General features: G+C 35.1%; 1 protein-coding gene across 1 annotated transcript in view; it reads left to right on the forward strand.

The window, feature by feature from the left end:
• LOC121968039 (protein SUPPRESSOR OF GENE SILENCING 3 homolog) overlaps positions 1–23,131 on the forward strand; it is a 35,015-nt gene extending 11,884 nt beyond the window's left edge. Inside the window, exons 3-6 of the mRNA XM_042518563.1 lie at positions 8,748–9,045; positions 21,880–22,124; positions 22,301–22,458; positions 22,766–23,131. Of these exons, the coding sequence (XP_042374497.1) occupies positions 8,748–9,045; positions 21,880–22,124; positions 22,301–22,458; positions 22,766–22,991 (927 nt within the window). The 3' untranslated portion in view covers positions 22,992–23,131. The remainder of the gene's footprint in view (positions 1–8,747; positions 9,046–21,879; positions 22,125–22,300; positions 22,459–22,765) is intronic.
• The last annotated feature ends 448 nt before the right edge of the window (positions 23,132–23,579 follow it).

Below are 23,579 nucleotides of genomic sequence, written 5' to 3' on the forward strand. Positions count from 1 at the left end.
CAATATTAGGTTGAATAACTTTGTGATTCATTCAATCCTTTGTTTTCCAAGGTATTTTCATACTTCTATCGGAATATTATATGGTCCAACTGTTATTCTATTTTGCATCCCATTTAAAGCTTGTGCTACTTCTACAGTTTGAATTCTTTAAATTTCTATACTCATTTGACCTACTCAAATAACCTAAATTAAGTTGGCCATCTAAACCTTCATTAAAAAGTTAATCACCGCTCTTTTATTTCCTTATCATTTACTAGTACCCCCATTGCAATGTTTGAAATGCCGTTTCATGCCGCCCAGCACGGACGGTTTTTACCGTTCCGCCGGGCGGCCGAAACCAGCACGGGAGGCGCCCCCGTCTCGGCGGCGTCGGAGGAGATGCGGGACGCCTCCGTCGGCGTCGGAGGAGACGTGGGACGCCTCTGGCGGCGTCCCGCGACGCCTTCGGCACCGAAGGCGTCGTGTGCGATGGCTTCTGCGGCGCCAGAAGAGTCCGTCAGGGTCGTCGGACGCTTCCGGCGTTGCCGGAGGCGTCCGGTGACGCCGGACACCCCTCGCGGGATCGCCCGCGATCATCGCGGCGCGTCTTGCGTACTGCTGCGATTTTTTTTTTCTTTCTATTTTTAATAATTATTTATTTTATTTAATTAATTTAAAGAATTCCCAAGGAGGATGTGTGATATTTCGAAGAGGCTTTTATAAACCCTAATTAAATTATCCTAATAAAATATATAAAAAATATATTTAAAATTAAAATAAATAAAATAAATTTTATTAATTAATATTCTGAAAAAATAATATTTAAATTTCATTTAAAAATTTTTAAAAAATATATAATAATTCTTATTTATATTCTAATATATTTTTTATTATTTTAAATTTCATTTAAATTTTTTAAAAAATTTAAAAAAATTCTAATAAATTATATTTATATTCTGATATTCTTTTTTATTTTTTAAAAAAATTTTTACTTGATTTTTTTTACTATTTAAAATATATATTATTTAATTAATAATTATTAAATGAATAAATAGTTAATTTATATAATTATTATTAATATAAAGTAATATCTTGTATTAATTTATATACTTGTACTTGTTATTATAGATACTTCCATTTTAATTTGAATTATTAATATATCAATTCTATTTAAATAAAATTATTTTTAATTATTTTTTCTAACAATATTAAATTATTCAATAATTGAGAAATTATAATAAATCAATATACAACTTTTTTTTATATACACAATAAACATATTTATCTTATAATTACTATAGATAAATAAAAAATACCGAAATTGTATCAGCTCGGCACAATACGATACCGAAATCGTATCATTTTGGTTTGAGACCGAAACTCGGCACGGATCGAAATTTTAAACCTTGCCCCATTGTATTCATCTTTAATACATTTTATTTAGATAAAATCTCTTGTCTTCCTTTCTCTCGCTTTAGCTATTATATAAATGTCCTTTCCCCTTCTTTTGTATCCAATTTTCGATATAAGTGTTCAAAAGTTTCATTCTTAACTTCATCCATTGCTTTCTTGGCCAATTTCTTGACTATTGTATATTTGTTTAAGTTTTTCTCCTTATTAAAAGTATATAATTCCTTATATGCTATTCGTTTTCCTTTACTTTCTTCTATACTTTCTCATTCCACCACCAAAATTCTTTATTTGGTGGTGCTCGTCCTTTTGACTTATCGAGTATACTTTTGACTACCATTTTCAACTTTGATACCATTTTATCTCATGTCGTATTTGAGTTGCCGTATATTTCTCTTAATATTTGTACTCCTACCTTGTCCTAGAATATATTTTGTTTCCCATCCTTTAACTTCCATCATTTAATTTTAAGAGTCATGCATATTTTCCTTCTATTATATTATGCTTAAGATGTATATCCAACACTACTAACGCATGTTGAATAGTTAAATTTTTTTCTAGAAATGACCTTGCAATCGTTACAAATCTTTCTATTATTTTTCCTTTTGAACATGATCAAGTGCTCTTCTTTTTTTTTTTAAAAAAACATATTAACTAATATAAAGTATCGCAAAATCCAATATAGTTTTCTCTTTTTTATTTCTTGTTCTAAAACCATAACCTCATGTATCCTATCATATTCCTCATTTTTTACTCCTACATGCCTCATGTAATGCTTCATCTATATCGTCTTGAAATCTAGATTTGGTATGTTTATCTAATCCTATTTGAGGTATATATATATGCTAATTATATTAATAGTTTCTTTCACCGCTATTATTTTGAGAGGTATTATACTATTTCCCTTTCTTAACTACTACTATTATTTCGTCCTTTAACGAACTATTGAAATAAATACCTACTTCATTTCTTATTTTACTCCTTGTGTACTATAACTTAAAATCCGAATTTTCTATCATCTTTGCCTTCTCCCTTGCTCATTTTGACTCTTAAACACAAAATATTATTTCTTCTCCTAATCATCGTATCGACTACCACAGTTTTTCTATAATATTTGTTCTTATCCAACCTATAGTGTGAAAATTCTTGCATATTTAACATTACACTCAAGTTTTCATAGAGATCTAACAGTACTTGTAGATACGTTACAATCGACCTGCAATGAGAACTTTTGCATATTTGACACTACACCTGAGTTCCCATGGAGATGTAGCAGTTCTTGCTAAGATGTCACAGTCGGATCTTACAATGCGTTCCTTCTGGGAACATCCTAACATTAACATAATAGTTTGATCGATCCATTTATTGAACATTTGCCTGAAAGTCCATGTTGGCTGGTAACCTAATGTGCAACCCTCGCCCTTTTTCAACTGGCTTGGGACTAGCTTTGGCAGGGTTAAGGAGTTCATATGAAAGGATAGGAAAATGATTTCCTAGAAAGAAGAGTATGTAGGACCGGTGGGATTGATACAGGGTGAATATCTATCATTCGCTTCTTTTTCATCATGTGTTCGTTTCTATTAGAAAGGAACTTGCAGCGGAATTAATAAATAACAAATTGGTTTCTAACCTTTAGAGTTAGTACATCCAATGCCTAAGTATGAGAGACGCCCGTATCTCCTTTTCATAACTTTTCCGAGGCAGAAAAATTTCTTACAATTTAAGTACAAACACAAATATGGAAATTAAGCACAGATACTTAAATAAATACAAACAAACTTGTTGATCCAATCCAGAATCCCCTGAGTGCCATGCACTCCTCCGGGCACTTTCCCCGTTGTACGAGCAACGTGTCAAAGATCTTTTCACGAGCAAGTACACTGAGTAGAATGTAGAGATTGATGTCTTGAACGTTGTGCTTGGGTTCTTTTTATAGGACTTTTTTGGTCTATCCAATCATCCTTGATCGGTCTATCGATCCTGGTCAAATCTGATCCCGACAATCAAGTTTATCGTGGTCTGGATTTTGTCGTTGATCGGTTTACCGAAAAGCTTTTTCGGTCTACCGAACCATGCCACATCACCAACTCGATTCCGGACTCGAACCCAATCAATTGAACCCAATCGGTAAATCGATCCTTGGGATTGGTCGACTGAACCGGCTTGGGTCTGGTTCTATCTGAGTCAAGTCTGGTTCACCTGGACTTGGTTCGATTGCATTTGGTTGCCTTCGTCATCCATACCAACAAGCAAACAACCAAGCCTAATCATGAAGTCTATATCACCTTCTAGACTTACCTCTTTTTTGGAGTTCACTCCTCCAGAACTTTACCACCTAAGGGTCACTCCCTTAGGATCAAGCCTAATCTAGTAAGCCTATTTGACATACTAGACTTTTGCTTGGAGTTCCTCCAAGACTTTCACCATCTTAAGATTTGCTCCCCTAGTATCTCACCACCTAAGGTTCACTCCCTTAGGATCAAGGCTTGTCAGACATCCGGTCATCCTTAACGTGCCTAAGCTTTGCCTTGCTTAACATTCGTTTCTCACTTAACCTACTAGGACTTTCCCGTGGCAAGCATCCGGTCATCCTTGACTTGCTTGAACTTTTCCTTGTTAGTTATCCACCTTTACTAGTCATCCAATCAACCTTTGACTTTACTAGACTTAGCTCACTTCTGAACATTAGGTCTTGTCAATCTTTGGACAAACTTGACTAGATATAGGTATATTGTCAAACATTGAAACTCTGTAAGCTAATTACACTAACTGAGTATTAGTGTTTCCTAATTGTCTCCTTATTATTCCTTTGAGGGGAGGAACAAGGGAGGAAAATTTAAATTTAAAAAATTTATTTGCTAAAAACAAATCAAAAATAGATTTTAAAAATAATTCTGTTTGGGTTGGATTAATCTGACATTGCATGTGAATAATACTTTTTATGCCCAAATTGGGCAGAAGCATGTTTGTCCAAACTAGGGAAAGCAATTATCTAAATTACCAAGTTTTTTTTTCTTTCATTGTTCAATAAGATTTTGATGGCCATTAACGTTGGAAATACATTCTTATTTGATTTCCACTAATACTTTTGTATGAGGTTCATCAATGGACTTAATTAAGCCTTAGTCCTCCCATCTCTCATCAATGGAATATTCTATCTTCAAGTGGCCTCCCCAAAAATTCTTTCTAGTTGATTGTTTGAGGTGAATTTTGTAGGACATTTCTTATGGTTTAGTGTCTATATTCTTTTGCAATTTATTGTATCTTTACAATTAAGAGTCATTTCACTTCTAAGAGTTAGCTTTATTCTAAGAGCCATGCGTAAGAAGTTGTCTGAGAATGAAGTAGTAGTTCAAGAGTCATTGCAATAGAGTCCACAATTTTTCAATATCTTCAATTATTTTTCCTTCTACTTTGGTTGTGATGTCTTGAGCTAGTGGTACTTAGTATGCCACTGTGTTAGAGTTGGGGTTCTGTTTTACTCTTTTACAGTTGTGAACTTGATGGTCGTCTCCTGTATTTCTTGTAAGCAACTAAGAGAACTTGGTTAGACTTGAAAGCGTTTTTATATTGACATTGTGGCCAGACTGAGTCATCTGCCAGGAGAGCCTCCTCTACAAACCTATTAATAAATATTTTAATTACTTCTTCCTTCTGCACTTCTCATATTCCAATTACTTATATTGAGTGCTTACAACCTTTCTATTAATTGCACAAAGTTACTGAGTTTACTCACAGGAAATTTGGCAAACTATCAAAGTGCCAAACCTCTGAAGGGTGTAGAATCCTGACAAAGCAGCTTCTCTATTAATCTATTAATAAATTTTGGGAGTTACTTTTCCTTGCTGTCTTATTAACATCAAATCTGCACTCCTCTTCCAATTTCTTATGTTAGCTTCTAACTATTAAGTTTACTGCTCAAAGTTTCTGAATCTGCTCATTGGAAATTTGATAAACTATCAAAGTGCCAATCCTTTTGAGAATATAGAATTCCAACATATCCGTAATTCCGTATATCTAATATTTCCAGAGGACGTATGAGCCCTAAATGCTGTCACATGCTTTGCCAATCAAAGATTTTGTTGTGGGTTCATTTGTGGCATCTAAAAGCTCGTTGTTCAAATTCCTCCTGAATGCCTAAATCAAATTGAGTTTCTGCGACTGACGTTTGCTCCATTTGGAGTTCGTTTTTTCCTGTTGCCATCAGATTCTATCTGTTCTGGCATTGTTGTCTTCCTACTTTTCTATCTGCTTGCCTCTTCAAAGTCCTTGCTAAACCTAATGTTATTGGTTTTGGGTTCCTACACCTGAATCTATTTTTTTTTCCAAAGCCCATCATTGAGCTCATATGGTAGACATTGTCACCAACATAATTTGGAGTTAATGCTTCATAGCTCGTCTCACATCTCTTGATATTGGCACAAGTTCTGTAATTGAACCTACAATTCCTATTGAGGTCAACAATTTCATCAATCATGACAAAGTGATTATCCCAACTTCTGAGAAGAGTGATAGAAGAAAAACATTTCTTAAGATATCTCCTACACAACTCAAAGGCCTGCCACAAGATTATTCACTTCATGCAGTCCTCATTGGGTTGCTAACTCTCTCCTCAAGCTTTTCCACATATGGCACCAAAGCTTATTGGTCAATTTTTGTATCGATTATAGCCTACCTTGCTAGGTGCATGTTCAATTCATGATTGAAATAGCTCAAACCACAAAACTCTAATGCTCTGATTTTGAAGCGTGGATGAAGGAGGGAAAGAAATCAACAGTGGAAAAATATTTTCAGGGAAAGGGAAAAGAAAGGAAGAAGAAAGAAGAGAAAGAAATGCAAAAGGAGAGGGAACGGAATCCTCCTGGCGAGCTTGAGCTTGCAGCTGCGCAACCAGACCATTAGCTTGCGGTGACGCCACAAACTAATTGCCTCTTTGTGGCATACCTCTCCGCGCTCGCCGTGAGTTTGTTGCATCACCACGAGCTTGTGGCCTCGCTGCGAACTTGTGACTGCCAATTTTTCAGTGTTCGGGATTGGGATTTGCAGCTGAAATTCGTTGTTCTCTTGGCGGAATTTTTTGAGAGAGGATGGAAAGTTCGTTCGTCTGATTTCGGGCAAACAAAAAAAAGGTTAAAAACAGTACACAGATTGATTTGGAATCTGTCTATTATTTTTTTTAATAGGTAAACAGAGGAATTAGTTTCAATTCTCATGCAATCTATCCTTTCTCTCATCCACGTTTTGTAGTAATATAGGACATAAAGGTAAATGTGGAAGGATGGGAGTGAGAACCAAAAGTGAATTTGTAACGACCCGGCCCCTCGACCCCTTGGGCGGTCCAACTGGCGGCCCATTTGGCGGCCCCTTGGTGGTCCCTTGGGCGGCCCAACTGGTGGCCCAAATTGGCAACCTCTTATGTCGCCGACCGACGACCCTCGACCGTGCCGTTACTCACAAGGTCTTCTCACCCCTAGCCAGTGGATTTTTGCCTTCCCCAGGATTCGAACTCTAGACCTCCAGGATAAGTACTAGAGTTTATGAATTCTGTAGCCAAGTGAGTGACCGCTCACTTGGCTACCAGGATTCATAAACTCTACTACTTAAGCCTGAAGGTCTAGAGTTCGAATCCTGGGGAAGGCAAAAATCCACTGACCAGGGGTGGGAAGACCTAGTGAGTAACGACACGGTCGAGAGTCGTCGGTCGACGACATAAGGGGTCGCCAGTTGGGCCGCCCAAGGGACCAAATGGGCCGCCCAAGGGGCCGAGGGGTCGGGTCGTTACAATAAAAAAGTGCATTTTTATTGTAACGACCCGGCTCCTCGACCCCTTGGGCGACCCAACTGGCGGTCCCTTGGGCGGCCCAACTGGCGGCCCAAATTGGCGACCCCTTATGTCGCCGATCGACGACCCTCGGCCGTGCCGTTACTCACAAGGTCTTCCCACCCCTGGCCAGTGGATTTTTGCCTTCCCCAGGATTCGAACTCTTGACCTCCAAGATAAGTACTAGAGTTTATGAATCCTAACTCATTGTGAGTAACGACACGGCCGAAGGTCGTCGGTTGACGACATAAGGGGTCGCCAGTTGGGCCGCCATTGTGGCCGCCCAAGGGACCACCAAGGGGCCGCCAGATTGGGCCGCTAGTGTGGCCGCCCAAGGGGCCGAGGGGCCGAGGGGCCGAGGGGCCGGGTCGTTACAGAATTAGTTTCATACTTGTTGATCAGTTTGACTGAGGTAAGAATAGTTTGTAGAAGCTGAGCAGTGGTGCTAAATTTTGAAGTGAAATTCCACCCAACCACAGCCTCATTGCCACGATTTTGGAGGTTTGGGGGTTGTCCAGGTAGTCAATATTGGAGTTCAAGGCTTTTATGTAGAAATATGGAAGTTAAGGAGCAGGCATCAACTGAAGTCTTAATGGTGTCTTTAATGTCCGAGGTGGGGGTTGCACCTGGGTCAAACCAAGATAGTGATTTTGGTGGTCATAGAAATAGGAGATTGCTTTTCCTATCATGCTAACTGTGGGCAAACATCTGTCACATTCTCATTCAGCATTCTTATTCAACTCTTCCTAGGTGCTGAGCCTGGAACAATTTACCCAAGTTTATAACCGTTTTTGAGAAACATTTTGGGTTCTCATGATAGGTAGGCGTAGCTGTTATTCATTATATATCAAATTCTTCCCTTTGTTATTTGCAGATAGTCTTTCAGCTAAAAGTTCTCTGTTATGAATCTTTCCTTATATTGGTGGTGTTAGGATGTATTATATCCAGTTTCTTTTCTTTCACACAATCTTGTGAACAACTTGTTGATTTGGAATTCTTAATGAAAGTCTGTAATTGGAATTATGCAGCAAAGAAATTAACTAGTGTTTTTGGACGAGGACTTTGAAGAATGCTTGAGAGTGAGCATGTTATGAATTTTTGTAGCCTGTGATTTTTTCATAATTTTGAAGTGAAGTTTCATTAGCAAATCTTATCCTACTTTCACTAATTTGAATGGTTTTTTGTCAAAGTATTGCAATTGTTGCATCAAAAAATTGGCATCTTTGATCGATTTTATTTATTGTTTCATTTGTATTCCTACATTCTTAATCTCTTCTGAGAGTTTGTGGAACTAAATCCTCATTTACATGTCCATAAGATAAGCAGTTTTGTATTCTTGTGTCCTTGATTTATACAGCATTTTATCCATTGAGTTCACTTTTCTGATATTACAAATCAACCAAATCTACATCACACTTATGACAATAGATTTGAGTATTAGCATCTTGCAAACAAAGTGCTCCAGTTTCTTCTTTCTTCCATCCACTGTGTATGATTATTTGCTTGGTATTTTGTCTCATTATGTTCAATGCTACAGTGGTTAGGTATGGGAAACCAAGAGCTACTTGATTATTTCAGTACGTATGCACCAGTGAAGTCCCGCCATTCCTATGGACCTAATGGGCATCGAGGAATGAGTGTTTTGGTTTTTGAAGCTACTGCAATGGGCTATTTGGAAGCTGAGCGGCTGCATAAGCACTTTGCAGAGCAAGGAACCAGTAGAGATGCGTGGGAACATCCTCGGAAAAATCTATTCTGTGCTGGTGGCAAACGTCAACTATATGGTTACCTAGCACGAAAAGAAGATCTGGATACCTTCAACTACCACTGTCAAGGTATGTCTTTCTTATCCATTTTATTGCTGTGTATTACAGATGACATCAGATATTATTTGAGGGAAAGGTAGTTTTGAAAGACCATGGTTCCTTTGTGAATATTCTTTCTTTCGTTATATGGTTCAATGAGGTATTGATTGTGCTTTACATTCTCGATTTTGTTATTCTATCTTGGACAGTAGTGATAAGTTATTTTAACAATTGATGAGATAAGCAGTGGAGGTTGGAACTAGAATATCTTTATTAAATTATGTACTTGAGAGTAGAAACTTAAGGCTTAATAATAACTAATGGCTCATAAAATAATGTAGCACCAAACATTCATTTATATGTTGATCTCAAGGTTCTAAAATTCGCTAGGCGCTAATCGGGCGCTAGACCAGCGCCTAGCGCCTAGGCGGGAATTAGGCGCCGCTAGGCGGATTCCTCGGATTAATAAGATTTATTAGATTTATTAATTTTAAATATAAAATATCAAAATATAAATTAATTAATAATAGTTATTAGAATTTTTAAATTTTAAATATAATATTATTAGAATATAAATAAATTAATAAATTTTATTAAGATTTTTTTAAAATTTTAAATATAAAATTATGAATATAAATATGATTTATATGGATTAATAAGATTTATTAGAATTTTTTAATTTATACCTAAAATATTATAAATTAATTAATAATAGTTAATCCTAATTTTTAAATTTTAAATATAATATTATTAGAGTATAAATAATTAATAAAATTTATAAAAAAGATTTAAATTTTAAATATATTTTTTATTTAGTTTGTTGGGATAATTTAATTAGGGGTATAAAAGCCTATTGAAATTACCCTATTTAAGTGAGAAATTGTTTAATTAAATAAATAATTAAAAAAAATTTTAAAAAAGGAAAAAAGAAAAAAAGAAAAAACGCGAACTCAGTAAACGACGCGCGGGACGCGTCTGCTGTCGCGCGCCGCTGGACCTGTCGCCGGAGGCTTCCGGCGGCACCGGAAGCTTCGCCGGAGGCTTCCGGCAGCACCGGAAGCTTCGCCGGAGGCTTCCGGAGGCACCGGAAGCTTCGCCGGAGGCTTCCGGCAGCACCGGAAGCTTCAACGTCGCGTCCCGTACCTACGCTGGACGCGACCCTGGTACCACAGGAAGCCTCGGGCGAAGCTTCCAGTGCCGCTGGAAGCTTCCGGCGACGGGTCTGGCTGCAACAGACGCGTTCGGGAACGCGTCCGGCAGTGGCGGGCGCGTCCCGTGTCCCGTGATGCGGCGCCCAACGACTACCATCGACGCCGAGCGCCGCCTAGGCGGCCCAGCCGCCTAGGTTGGCCGCCCAGCACCTTTCCAGTGCAGTTGCCAACCGCCGAGCGCCTAGGCAGCGCCTAGGCGGCGCTTAGGCGGCCGCCTAGGGCGCTTTTTAGAACACTGGTTGATCTTAAAGTAATTTTTCCTTTTTAATTCGATCCCTTATGTGCTAGTCACTATTCCAAAGGCTAGTAGCCGTCCGTGATTTATCTCCTCCGTGTTGGCTTTGGGACGGGTTGGCGGGGGCGCTGAGGGCGAGCGTATTCGCCTTTTGCCACCATATGTTGATCTTAAAGTATGTAAACCTGCAGGTCATTTACCATGAATATTAAATGGTAATTGCAACACAAATCACAATGAAAATAAACAATGCAATGACTTATTCAAGAGCTCCACATTTCCTAATTGCATCCACCAATCAATAAGCGTGTTTGGACTCATCCAATTAATGAAGGGCATGCACTTCCTTTTTGTTGGTATATAATTTGCATCCATAAGTAAATCATCCAACTATGATGATATTCCATAGTTTCACTATGTTCTAAGCTATGGCAACATTCCACTCTATATCAATTGACAAGAAAAATATACTGCAAGATAAGGCCTACATAAATACCATAGGCATAATATATATACACTGAATAAAAGTGTGCATGAAAAGCTACCTAAACAAACTCTAGTATGATGTAAGGTACAACATTTTACTACTATATACTTGCATAAATATATGTAATCAGATTTCATATGTATGCAAATCACGAAAATCAATAATACTATCCACAATGAAACTAATAAGAATACAAGGGCAAAGAACAACCCAAGTAGATATAACAAGGTAAATAGTCTGTATGATCCATGTCAAGAGCAACCTCTAAAACAACATGATTTGTTCAAGTACTCATGACCCCCGCTCCAATATATCAGCAAGTGACACATCTTTCCCATCTATCAATTAAGACAATTTAAATCTCATTTTATCATTCAAATATTTATTAAATCAAACTGTTTCAAGCACCACCTAAGTTAAACAGATACCTATTACAATTAATTCTCTAGTTTGTAGCGTATTTTCATAATAGTCAATCATTAAAACAATCTTCCTTAGGAATCAATATCCACACACTATCATAATTTTATACTATAAAGAACACTTACAATATTTTATATTGGTCCCTTCTTTCTAATAATTACTCCAATTTCAACCAAAATCATACCTCAATTATCTCTAATTACATTTAAAATCTCAGTCACCTACCTAGTAGAAGACAAACTAATATCTTCCTTATGTTTTAATTAACCTTAATTTAATGCCATCACAATCAAATTGTCACTCTTCTACATCATCAATCACATTTGCACCTCTTAACACTCAATCATCACAGAACCTCCCTACACTAAAGAAACAAGGGATAAAGAGTCTAACTTGATCCAAAGCAACTTCCTAAAACATAGCTACTCAATCAACCCCTTAATTGCAGGATTCAAAAAACAACCTAATGAATAACAACCACATTATCATGCCATTGAAGCAATAACAAAATTGGACTACAGAAGCAACAATTATGACCTATAGGAGGCAGTATGAGTTCCATCCTTTTGCTCATGCTGGCGAGGAAGGAAAAAAGGCATATTTTGTTGTTGCAAGGGAGAAAGCAATAGGGCAGTTGAAACAATTTCTTCCGTCATTGAAGTTGTAAGGAGTAGAGAGAGGTTATATAATTTTTCTTAGCATGATAAAAGTGATTTGAAAGATATATTTATTAGTAGCAATGCAGCCTTAGGTTCAAATCAATGTTAGGGTAAAATTTGAGCAATTAATTGCAAATAATTGGGTTAAGGCCGATTGTACTTTTATTTGTTTGGTTCTTTTGTATTGTTGTGTAGGGTTTAGTACATTTAGAATAATGTAGTGTAAGACTATTTTAAATAAAATGTTTGTAGTTGCTACAACAACGTGAATGGTAGGTGAACAAGGTTGAGCTTTGTTGCAGTAACTATGAAACCGTAGCTGTTACAATGTGAACAGGTTAAGTATGTGTGGTAGCACCTACGAAACCGTAGTTGCTATAACATATGTAATAGCTACAACACATAGATAATAATGAGAGTACTGGAGATTAAATGTACATGACTCAACAGTGACAAGAGGAGCCCTTTTGATTAAAAAGCAAAGTGGGGCGTCCTTTGATGATTCAGGAAAAAAAATGGGGTGCCCTAATATTAATCAATGTCACTTAAGGCTAGTGTGTAAAACAAATAATCGATGGTTAAAAGGGAATGAAAAACTGATTGTTTTGTTCAATAAATATTTGTCTATGAATGTAATTCTAGATTACAATAATTTAAATAAGCAACTTTCTCATCCAAGTATCGAAGTGGCCAACCATGTCAATTGACAAGGGTGGAATTTATGGTAGACCCGACCATGGTTTGGAACAGCTAGTTCGATGGTTCAGAAAATTTTGATCTCTAACCATTAAAGACAGTTATGGTTCATGGTTTGGAATTGCCTATTACGATTCGGTTTACAATAGCTCAAGATTATTATTTATATTTTATTTTAAATTTTTTTTATAAATGTGGAAAAATTTATAAAAGGCGTGAACTTATTTAACTTGTCTATGTATCCACTTAGGGTATAAAAGAATTAAAGCTCATGTAGTTCGTTAGTTCCTTTGGTATCAAAATCTTCTATTTCGTCTCTTGAAAGTTGCATTCCTTTTATTCTTTTTGCAACTTTCATCCAATCATCAAGTAGCTACTTGATTTTCCAAAGAGTCAAAACCAAAGTAAATTGAGAAAAATATTATACTAAACCCTAAATCATTTTGTTTTTTTAATACTAATGATTTATATTTAGTAAACTCAACATTAGTTTCTTTGTTTTTTGATCTAACATTAACATTATTATATTTTAGTGCGATGTGACGTATATATCACATACTTTATATTTTTTGATAAATTTTTTATGTTCGATAACTATCTTCACTATACATATAATTTTATTGTTGAACAAATTATATCCTTTGGAAAAATTATTGAATATATCATACAAGTCAAATAGTCTTTGTAAACTCAATGTTAAATGGATAAAGAGATAAAATAAGATCAATGAGTAATGAAACATCCTAGACCTATATATATATATATATATATATATATATATACAGAACTGCTATGCTGCGGACAAAGGCGTGCGGACCGCTGCGGACCGCACTTCCTGATCGGTCTCTGGACCGATTAGGGAACCTCCTGATCGGTCTCCAGACCGATCAGGAGGTTCCCTGATCGGTCCAGAGACCGATCAGGGGATGATCGGTTCCCTGATCGGTCTGGAGACCGATCAGGAGGTTTCCTGATCGGTCCAGAGACCGATCAGGAAGTGCGGTCCGCAGCGGTCCGCACGCCTTTGTCCGCAGCATAGCAGTTCTGTATATATATATATATATATATATTTCACGAACCTTGCAATACTAACATTAAAGAGACTCAAATTAAATAAAACAAATGATAATGTATTACAAACTGGTTCAACTTGAAACTAAAACAAATTTGAGTTTGAACATCATAATAGTGAATAAAATCTTCAAAAGAACAGAGAGTGCAACTAACTAGTGAAATGAACTCAACCGACTATCAAAATAGATAACTCAACTCCGATTAGAGGACCCAACATCCTAATGCAAGTAGAAAAGTAGACTAATAAAATAAACCTTATGGTGTGCTGCCAGGTATAAGAAGGATCATCCGTCAAGTTCTTCCGTCTTCTCATTACATTTACCATATAGATCTAGTGAGTCTAAAGACACAACAAGTTCAACCTTTATATAAATAACATCTATTCACATTTAAGAGAAATATTTTGATAAATTACTATGTTAAATATCAACAGAGATTAACCTCTGGACTTTAGTTTCATGAACCTCCAAACTACCCTAAATTAACATTCAATTTTTAACTTTTGTTATCTTTTATTTTACTTGTAAGATTCGTAAATTACAAGAATTCAGATCATCAAGTGGAGCTACTTTATACCTTAACCTCTATCGTTTGGCTAAACGTTTATTCTAGTACTAGGTTGGTAAGGTTCACCGGACCTTTCTTAAGTCGGATTACCAAATCCCTTTGGTTTTTGGTAAAGTTCACCGGACCCTTCTTAAGTCAAATTCCCAAGCTCCTCTGCTTTAGTAAGGTTCACCGGACCTTCTTTAAGACGGATTCCTAAACCCCTCTACTTTGGTAAGGTTCACCGGACCCTTCTTAAGCCGGATTCCCTACCGTTACAATGTCATATTTGGATCACATTATTAAACAAAGTATTATTACTTTTCATGCCAATCAAACATTGCTATATAAGTTATTGGTTCACCGGACCCTTCTTAAGCCGGATTCCCTACCGTTACAATGTCATATTTGGATCACATTATTAAACAAAGTATTATTACTTTTCATGCCAATCAAACATTGCTATATAAGTTATTGGTTCACTTTGCATACCAAAACAATCGTTAGCTTGCATGCATTCACATTCTACTAACAGTTACGGTAATAGAGTTCAGGGTACTAATACATGTAGGAAGTAAATAATAGCTTAGGATTGGTGTGTTAGGAATCCGACCCCTTCCTACCTTTACTCGACGAGCCCCGAACAAAATTCCCAGCCGGACCTCCCTACCACCAAAACCGCTGGAAACAAAAACCCCCAAACAGGACCTTCTCCTTCACCCGAACAGCCATGACATGTCCCAAACTGGACATCCTCACTCACCAAAACAACCCAGTAAAACTCCCCTAACAGAACCTTCTCCCTCACCCAAACAACCATGTGATCATCTTCCCAACCGGACCTCCTTACTCACCAAAACAGCCGGAAAAACTCCCGACACAGGACCTTCTCCCTCACCCAAACAGCCATGAGATTCCCTTCCCAGCCGGACCTCACTTACTCACCAAACCAGCCTTGAAAGCTCCCAAAATGGACCTTCTTCCTCACCCAACAACATCGAAATCAACCTAGAAATCAGAGAAAAAAAAACTGCCACATCTTCACATAGATAATCCGATATTAAACCCCCTATCCACATATCCCACAACAATCACAAAGACCTCTTTACTATGACTCGTATACATCGGAAAACCATGTTAAAAAACATGCAATATTCATCAAAATATCATACTAAAATCCATAGGGTGCAGTAAATTCAAAATCAACAAAAGAGAACTTGCCTTGGTGTTTTACGTATGGGAGATCACCCGTGAGACGTAGGGAAAGGCGACCTTAAGCGTTTCGACGAGGTTCTTCCTCTATCTCTTCCAAAGTCACTAGGGTTTGGATGGGGATGTGGGGAGGCTGATGGCTTCAAGGGTGAGGGGAGGGGAAAAATAAAACTTGTATTTAAAAGGGTAAGTTGGGTTTGGTTGCTAGCAAATCAAGTCGGATTCGTTAACCTTTTAATACATTAATTATTTAAACCCTTTAGTATTAAAGCATAGCATAAATCTTGGTTTGTTTAAGTGAAATATTTTTTTTTAATGCTACAAGTAACCTATTAAGAGTACTAAATGAGATTAATAAATTTAATAAGTTAAACGTAGCATATCCCACATTATAAAATTTAAGGTAAATAGGTTGAAAATTGGCTTCAATAGAAACATGAAATAGCCTCACATTGAAAATTTTAAATTAAATTAGTTTATATTGAATTACACCATTAATATCATTAAAATATTATAAATATTATTAAATGAAAACTCTCATTGAAAAAACCTAAAACAATTTTAAAAATTAAGGTCAAATATCAATGAATATCATTAAGCGATTACCATTGGGAAATAAGACATAAATAAAGAGGGTGAGAAGGGAGAAGGGAGAAGGGAGAAGGGAGAAGGAAGGAGAAGAATGCAACAATGGAAAACAGAGAGGGAGGGAAGGGAGGAGAGGGGAGAAGTAGAGGAGCACCAGGTGGTGGGAGGCTAATGACGAGTACCAGAGAGGGGAAAAGGTAAGTGCATGGAGAGAGAAGAGAATTAAATAATTTGTGCCCTCTTAAAAATACCACTAACCTAATTAAATACTATTGACTATTATGTTTATATAAACTTTGGTTCAGATTTAAACTTGCCAAAATAAATCCAAATTAAGGTCAATTTGAACCTCCTTGATTTTGTTGAAAATTAGAAATCGCATTAACTTGTCTAATACATGGGATCTTAACCTCTAACCCTTTTCATAGCTTGATAACACGACTTATTCTTCATAAGATAATAAGCTTTTCTAATAAAAAACATAAAATGTCTAACAAACTTTTCTAAAAAAATTTAAAGACTTTTATGAAAACATTTTCGCCTATATATGATTACAAAATTATATTTTTTTCACACTCCTTCAAGCTGGTATATAAATATTTATCATTCCAGCTTAGATATAATATTTTAAAAAATTGAGCTAACTCTATAGTAACTATATCTGCAAATTAACCCACTCTCCAATCTCCTTTATGAAGTATCTATCAATTTCAATGCGTTTTGTATGATCATAGTTTACTTGATTGTGAGCTATGCTATCACAGACTTATTATCACAATAAAGTCTTATTAGGCCATCCCTCTTGATTTTTAATTCTTCTAAGATCACTTTTAACGAATGTAGTTTGCATACACCTTGAGCACTTGAGCGATTACTCAAAATTATGTTTGTGCACTAGACTATGCTACTACATGTAGTTTCTTCCTCTCCATGTCTTTAAATAGAATAATTTTTTCTGGTGTTTCTTTGAGATACTATAGTACTTGATGAAGAGTCATTGATACATTTCTTTATCTACTGTGCCATCTTTCTCTACCATTCCAAGTCTGAGATTTGGGTCTATTTGAGTACTTGTTGGGTTGCATGTTGTCTTGTTTTTTTAGGAGATTTGTAACATGCTTTGTTGGGAGATAAATATGTTTTACTTATAGTGAGGCACATCATTTCTGTCATTATTATATTATTGGCTTCGTCTATATCTGATTTTTCTATCAGGCCCATTGTGATTACTAACACTTGTACCCTTTTTGAGTTGAGGAATAACCCAAACATTTCGGTGACAAGATTGTAGTGTGTATATTTGAATATAATGTTGAAAGTATTTCAATTGGACTCTTGGACTCTAAAATTTTGGAAGGCAAATGATTTATTTAATAAATGGCTAATTACACCAATGAATAAGTACCTACTTGCCAAGATTACCAAAAAGAGATCTCCACCTCTCCTGCTTGTATTGTAGCGGACATTTTATAAGTCAAAAACTTGAAAAAAATTAGCAATGAAGGCCGAGTAACTTGGAAAATCCAGTTATAAAAGGTTGGTAAAAGAAATCTAGATATGAAAGTTGATAAAGGAATTCTCACTATAAAAGCCAACAACAGGAAAAGATCGACAATAAAGGCTGAGTGATAGTGAAAAATTTAGCTACTGAGATTAGTAAAAGAAAAAAAAATCAACAATGAAGGTCAAGCAACAACGAAAAATCCAACTACAAAGGCTGAAAAAATCCAGCTATGTGAGCTAGTAAAAGGAAAAAATAGCAATGAAGGCCGAGAAAAAGCGAAAAATCGGGCTAGAAATGGTGGTAAAGAAATTAAACTCTGAAGGTTGGTAAAAGAAAAAAAATCGACAATAAAGGCTAAGTAAAAGGGGGAAATTCAGCTATGAAGGTCAGTAAAAGGAATTTAGTTATGAAAGCAGACAAAAGAAAAAATCAGCAAATGAAAATTAAGCAAAAGGAAAAATGAAATGAAGGTTAAGAAAAAGGGGAAAATGAGCTATGAAGTTTGGTAAAAGGAATCTAGCCTTAAAGGCTAGCAAAAGAGTAAAATCCAGCTATCAGGGCTAGTAAAAGGAATCCAGCTATGAATAATAAAAAAACCATAATGAAGGCCGAACAAAAGGGAAAAATTAAGCTTTGAAGGATGGTAAAAGAAATCCAACTACGAAGGCTAGTAAAAAAGGAAATTGGCTATGAAGGCTAAGCAAAAGGGAAATATCAAACTGTGAAGGTGAATAAAATAAATCTAGCGTAAAAGAAAAAAACTAGTAATGGTTGAGCAAAAGGGAAAAATGCACCCATGAATGGCGGTGGAATAAAATGGTGAAAGGTGGAGAGGACGATACATGTGCAGAGGATGTTGTGGTGAAAATAATGTGTGATGATAAGGAGAGAAGGAGAAGAGAAACAAAGGTCGATTATGAGATTGCTGGATTAGGGTTTTAATTGAAGTGTCAGTAGGAAAAGAAAAAAAAATAGAATAGAAGAAGAGGAAAAAGATGAAACCTATAATTGTCGAGAATAAAAGAAAAGAGATTTTAAAAGATGAAAGTGGTGGAGAGAGAATATAAAGATAATACTAATAATAGGAAAATCAAAAATAAAAAATGAGTTAAAGAAGAAAAAGAGTAATGATAAAAAGGACAAGATAAAGAAGAAAAAGAAGCATAAAGAAGAAATAAAAATTAAAAGAAGTTATTTTGGCCATGAAGCAATGAGAGTAACTGCATTTCCAAATCAAATAGTTGTTATTGCTAAGCTTGATGGGTAGAAAAGATATCGCTTGTTGGTAAGGAAGAGATTTGTGTAGTAGGGGTATTTCTCTAGTCGAGGATGGTGATGAAATTTCAAGCATCTTTTGTATTTTTTTTTTATTTTTTTATGCACAAATTACAAATAATATATACATACATATATTTTTAGGGTTAAGAGGTGACAACAAAACGAGAAAGAGGACAAATAAGACAAGGGAATGATAATAGAAAGATATGAGCAAAAACAAAATAGAAGGATTAGAGTAAAGGAAAATAAGATTAAGAGGACACGAAGATAGAAGATAACTTAGGAATAAAATTATAGAATACGAAAGAGAGAAAAAATACTTCTTGTTTGTAAGTAGGGGTGTAATCGAGTCGAGCCGAGCCAAGTTGAACTCTTGAATGCTTGAGTTTGACTCGTTTATAATCGAGCTGAATTCGAGCTTTATTTAACGAATATATTCATGATTCACAAGTTTATTCGAGCTTTTATCGAGCCTAAACGAGCTTAATAAATATAAATTATAAATTTAAATAAATAAAAAAAACTAAATTTAATATAAATTATAATTTAAATAAATTATAAATTTAAATATTCATTAAAAACTAAATTATAGATTTAGAGAAAATTATAATATTTTTATTAAAATTTATAATTTTATTCTAATAAATAAATTTAATATATTTGTCTATATGTTTTATAAGTAGAGTGTAAAATCTATAAATTCAATATCAAAATTATTATTTTTTTATTTAAAAGTTGATTCATGAGTTTAACGAACATGTTCACGAGCTAACGAACTGAATATTATGAAGCTTGAGCTTGATTTGTTTATCTTAACAAGCCTCGTTAAACGAGCTCAAATGAACTTTTATCGAATCGAGCTTCGAATAGCTCATGGGCTTGGTTCATTTACACCCCTATTTGTAAGGAAAGAATAAGGTGAGAACTAAATTTGATATCAAAGTGTGAATAATTCATGGATGAGGGTGGTGTTGAAGTTTGAGAATGAAGATGAATTAAAGGATAACTAATACTAACACCAAATTATCAAATTTCAGCTCTTTTACCATGTTGAAAATTATGTTAATTGAAAGTTTGTCTAATAAATGGGATCCTAACCAATACCCCTTTTTATAGATTGATAATATGACTTCACTATTTTAACAAAAACCCTAAAACTCTAAGACTTTTCTCAAGGGACTTATCTAAAAAAAAGGTAAATAGTTTTTAGTGAAAACTAATTATGCTATCATATCTAATAATTTATGGAATATTTTTAGCCTATATACAATTACAAAATTATGATTTCTCATAGATCCTACTCACCATGTACTCAATGGACTTCACAAAAAATTTAAAATTTATTTTATCAAAAAAATCTTGAATCTAAAATTTTTAAATTTCAATTTTGATTTTATTGAAAAATCTTGAATCTAAATTTTTTAAATTTAATAAATTGAATTATAGCCCAATTATTTTCATTTTTTATAGAAATTTTATTTAAGCATAGATGATGATATAGTAGGGGATAGAGCCGAATGACGTAAAAGGATCCATATAACTGACCCCACTTAGTGGGATAAAACTTAGTTGTTGTTGTAGTATAAAAATTTTACATCTCACTATTTTTCATCCACTCTAGTAATTGTAGTTATGTGAAAGAAACATAACCAAATTAAACTAAATGATAGAAGGTTAAATTATTTCACTTTTTATCAAACAAAATATTAGTAACAAAGTAATATTAAAAATGCTCATTTTTTTCTTTCAAATGTTAATGAAATAAATTTCAAACACAATTAAAAAATACCATAAAAACATACATCCACTTAAAGCAAGTTACATCCTTAACAATGAAACCCCGTTGACCTTTAAATCCAAATTTGCTCTAATGTTGCAAATTCAAAAGCAAAATATGCCCCAAAGGAACAAAAAGGCCTTATTTTCTCATTGCTCGTTCATGTGTTCTATCAACAAAAGTTGAATAAATTATAAATGTAAATTATTATGAAATGAAAGAATCATAAAGTCTATAGTCGTCTAAACTAAAAGTGTATAACTTGATTTGCTGCCATGAAAATTGAGTTGATTTAATGTACAAATACAAATTCAAAAAAAAAAAAAATGATAATCCCAATTAGCCTCATTGACTATCTTTGGGGTGACCGGTCCGACCCCACAGAAGTTCCCACTAGCCACCAGGGTATATCAGAAAGCGTGCGCAGCAGGCAGCCCAAGAGCCCAGCATTCTTTGATTGCGACTCCCATTTGGAGGAAAAATTCCTACAAATACGTCATAATTGGGGATCGAACCGTGGGTGCCTGGGTGACAACTTGGATGTATTACCGCGACACCATAGTCCTGTGGAAATTCAAGAACAAATATGTATTAGCAATCTAATAATTATTAACAATTAATACAATAAATAGTTGATTATTATTATTAACAATTAAATTAAATTGCTGAAATTGAATCAACAAAATGTGATACGGTCATATGGTTCCGGACAAAGATCGAAACTATAACATGCTTGAAATTTTAATTCTTGTTCTCACCTTTAAGATAGTTTGTGTTATCAGGACAATATTGATTGCTAAATAAAAATTCAACGATCATGTTAAGCGCCTAGATTTTGGTTACAAAATTATTGGGTTATCTTGCAAGAGAGCCTTAAGGCTTCAGATTCTGGGTCATGTACTTGCACGCTTAGGGTTTAGGGTTTCTCTTCAGTGTTCATGTACTTGCTTTCTTGGCTTGCCAAAAGAAATCATGCCTTCATACCAACAACATATGGTTTGCTTCTATTCAGTTGACATTTAAAGCAAGTTTCATTTTTGATAAACTACTTGAATCTAACTTCTTAAACATATGGCTTGCTTTTGACCACCAGATAAATGAACAATGGCCGCCTTATTTGTTGACCTGCCCTTCTTCTTTTGTGGATTAATAATATTTTCAAAAATGATTGCAGGGAAATCTCGACTTAAATATGAATTGAAATCATATCAAGAAATGGTTGTGATCCCCATGAAACAAATGAATGAGGACAATCAGGAACTAGTTTGGCTGAAGAACAAAGTCATTAAGCAAGAGAGACGATCCAAGGCTCTTGAAGAAACATTTGGTGTGGTAACCCAAAAGTTGCGGGAGACCATGGAAGAAAACAGGATTGTAAGACATAGGACCAAGATCCAACATCAAGAGAACAAAGAAGAGGTAGTTTCTTTATTTTATTATTGCACAAGTATTACATTTTTGTGGTGCCCAAAATTTTTGTTTAAAGATTGTAAGAGTTTATGCGTGAGGCATAATATTGTAAGGCAGCAAAATTCTTGTTACTTTTCTGCGTGCTTAGGAACTTAAGATGCCCTTATTGTTTCGATGATTTTCAGATGGATTACCAAGAGCACTTTTTCAAGGAACAGATGGACAAGATTCACAAGGTTACTGAAGAGAAAGAGCAATTGTTTGAGAAGTCGCAGCAGGAGGAGCGTGCAAAGGCAAAGCATTCTGATTTAAATTCTGGAACCACTGAAGAGAAAAAGCTTAGGTATTACTTCATTTGGAAAATATCAGCAGCTTCAACAACCACAATTTTCTGATAAAGCTAAGAAATCTCTAGTAAAAGTTGAAGTTTTATATGCTATACTGTTTAGTTGTTCTCTTGTCTTTTCAATTTTGTGATAAAAGATGCTCGGTGACTAATGCTGTTTATAATACGCTTATTCTTTCCTGATCACATGTTCTCTATTGTTTCAATTAATTTTTTAAATATTTTTTGATGCAACTCTTTTTGTTATTTTAATAACTTTAGAACTTTAGTTTTACCTGAGATCTATTTGATGTTTTGCTTGCAGGCAGGAAGAGATTGCTAGGTTCATTGACAACCAAGCAAAAGGAGTTGAAGAATTTGTGGCTGAGAGAGAGAAACTGATTAAGGCCCATGAGGAGAAGAAGGTTGAACTTCGGTGTCAATACCTGGAGGAGGAAGTTAAGATGGAGAAGGAGTTTGATGGTGCTCTAACCAAACTGATGGAGAAGTATTCCCCTGCTACCTTCCAGGCTTCGGGAAGCAGTTCTTAGGGGGGAAAAAAAAGGTTGAAGCAGAAGGATACTGAAGTATTAATGGAATTTTCATAATTTTGACAATGTAGAAACCAAAAGAAATCCTTTAGCTGTTAACAACTACTGCTCAGATGACTTTCAAACTTAACAAACAGTTCTAAGAATAGAGGAAGAGATTTGATCTGACAATTTAACTAGTACTTAACCATTCTCTTTCTACTTTTATATCGGTTCAATCTTGCCTTGATTGAATGTGTGATCTTTTGCAGCACTTGCAATATCCTCATGGTTTAAGAGGTGAGTTTCCATGAATTTCTGAAGAATCAAGCTAGTTTCTTACGTACGTCTCTTTGTTCAATTGTGCATCTCCATGTTTCGGCTCTCTATTTATGTATTGTTATAATCTCATTCTTCTAGCAATTTGTGATGTTTCCTAATTTGTTTTTAAAGGAGGCTTAGATTATATAAATATTTCTTTAAAAAAGGCAAAGCAATAAAATGCCCTTTTATTGGAAAAAAAGAATTTGAATTTATTGGAAAAAAATAAAAGGGCATTTTATTTTAAAATGCCCTTTTATTTTTTTAAAATGCCTCTTACTTAATAAT

The sequence above is a fragment of the Zingiber officinale genome, chromosome 1B (genome assembly GCF_018446385.1).
Source record: "Zingiber officinale cultivar Zhangliang chromosome 1B, Zo_v1.1, whole genome shotgun sequence".
Taxonomy (NCBI): domain Eukaryota; kingdom Viridiplantae; phylum Streptophyta; class Magnoliopsida; order Zingiberales; family Zingiberaceae; genus Zingiber; species Zingiber officinale.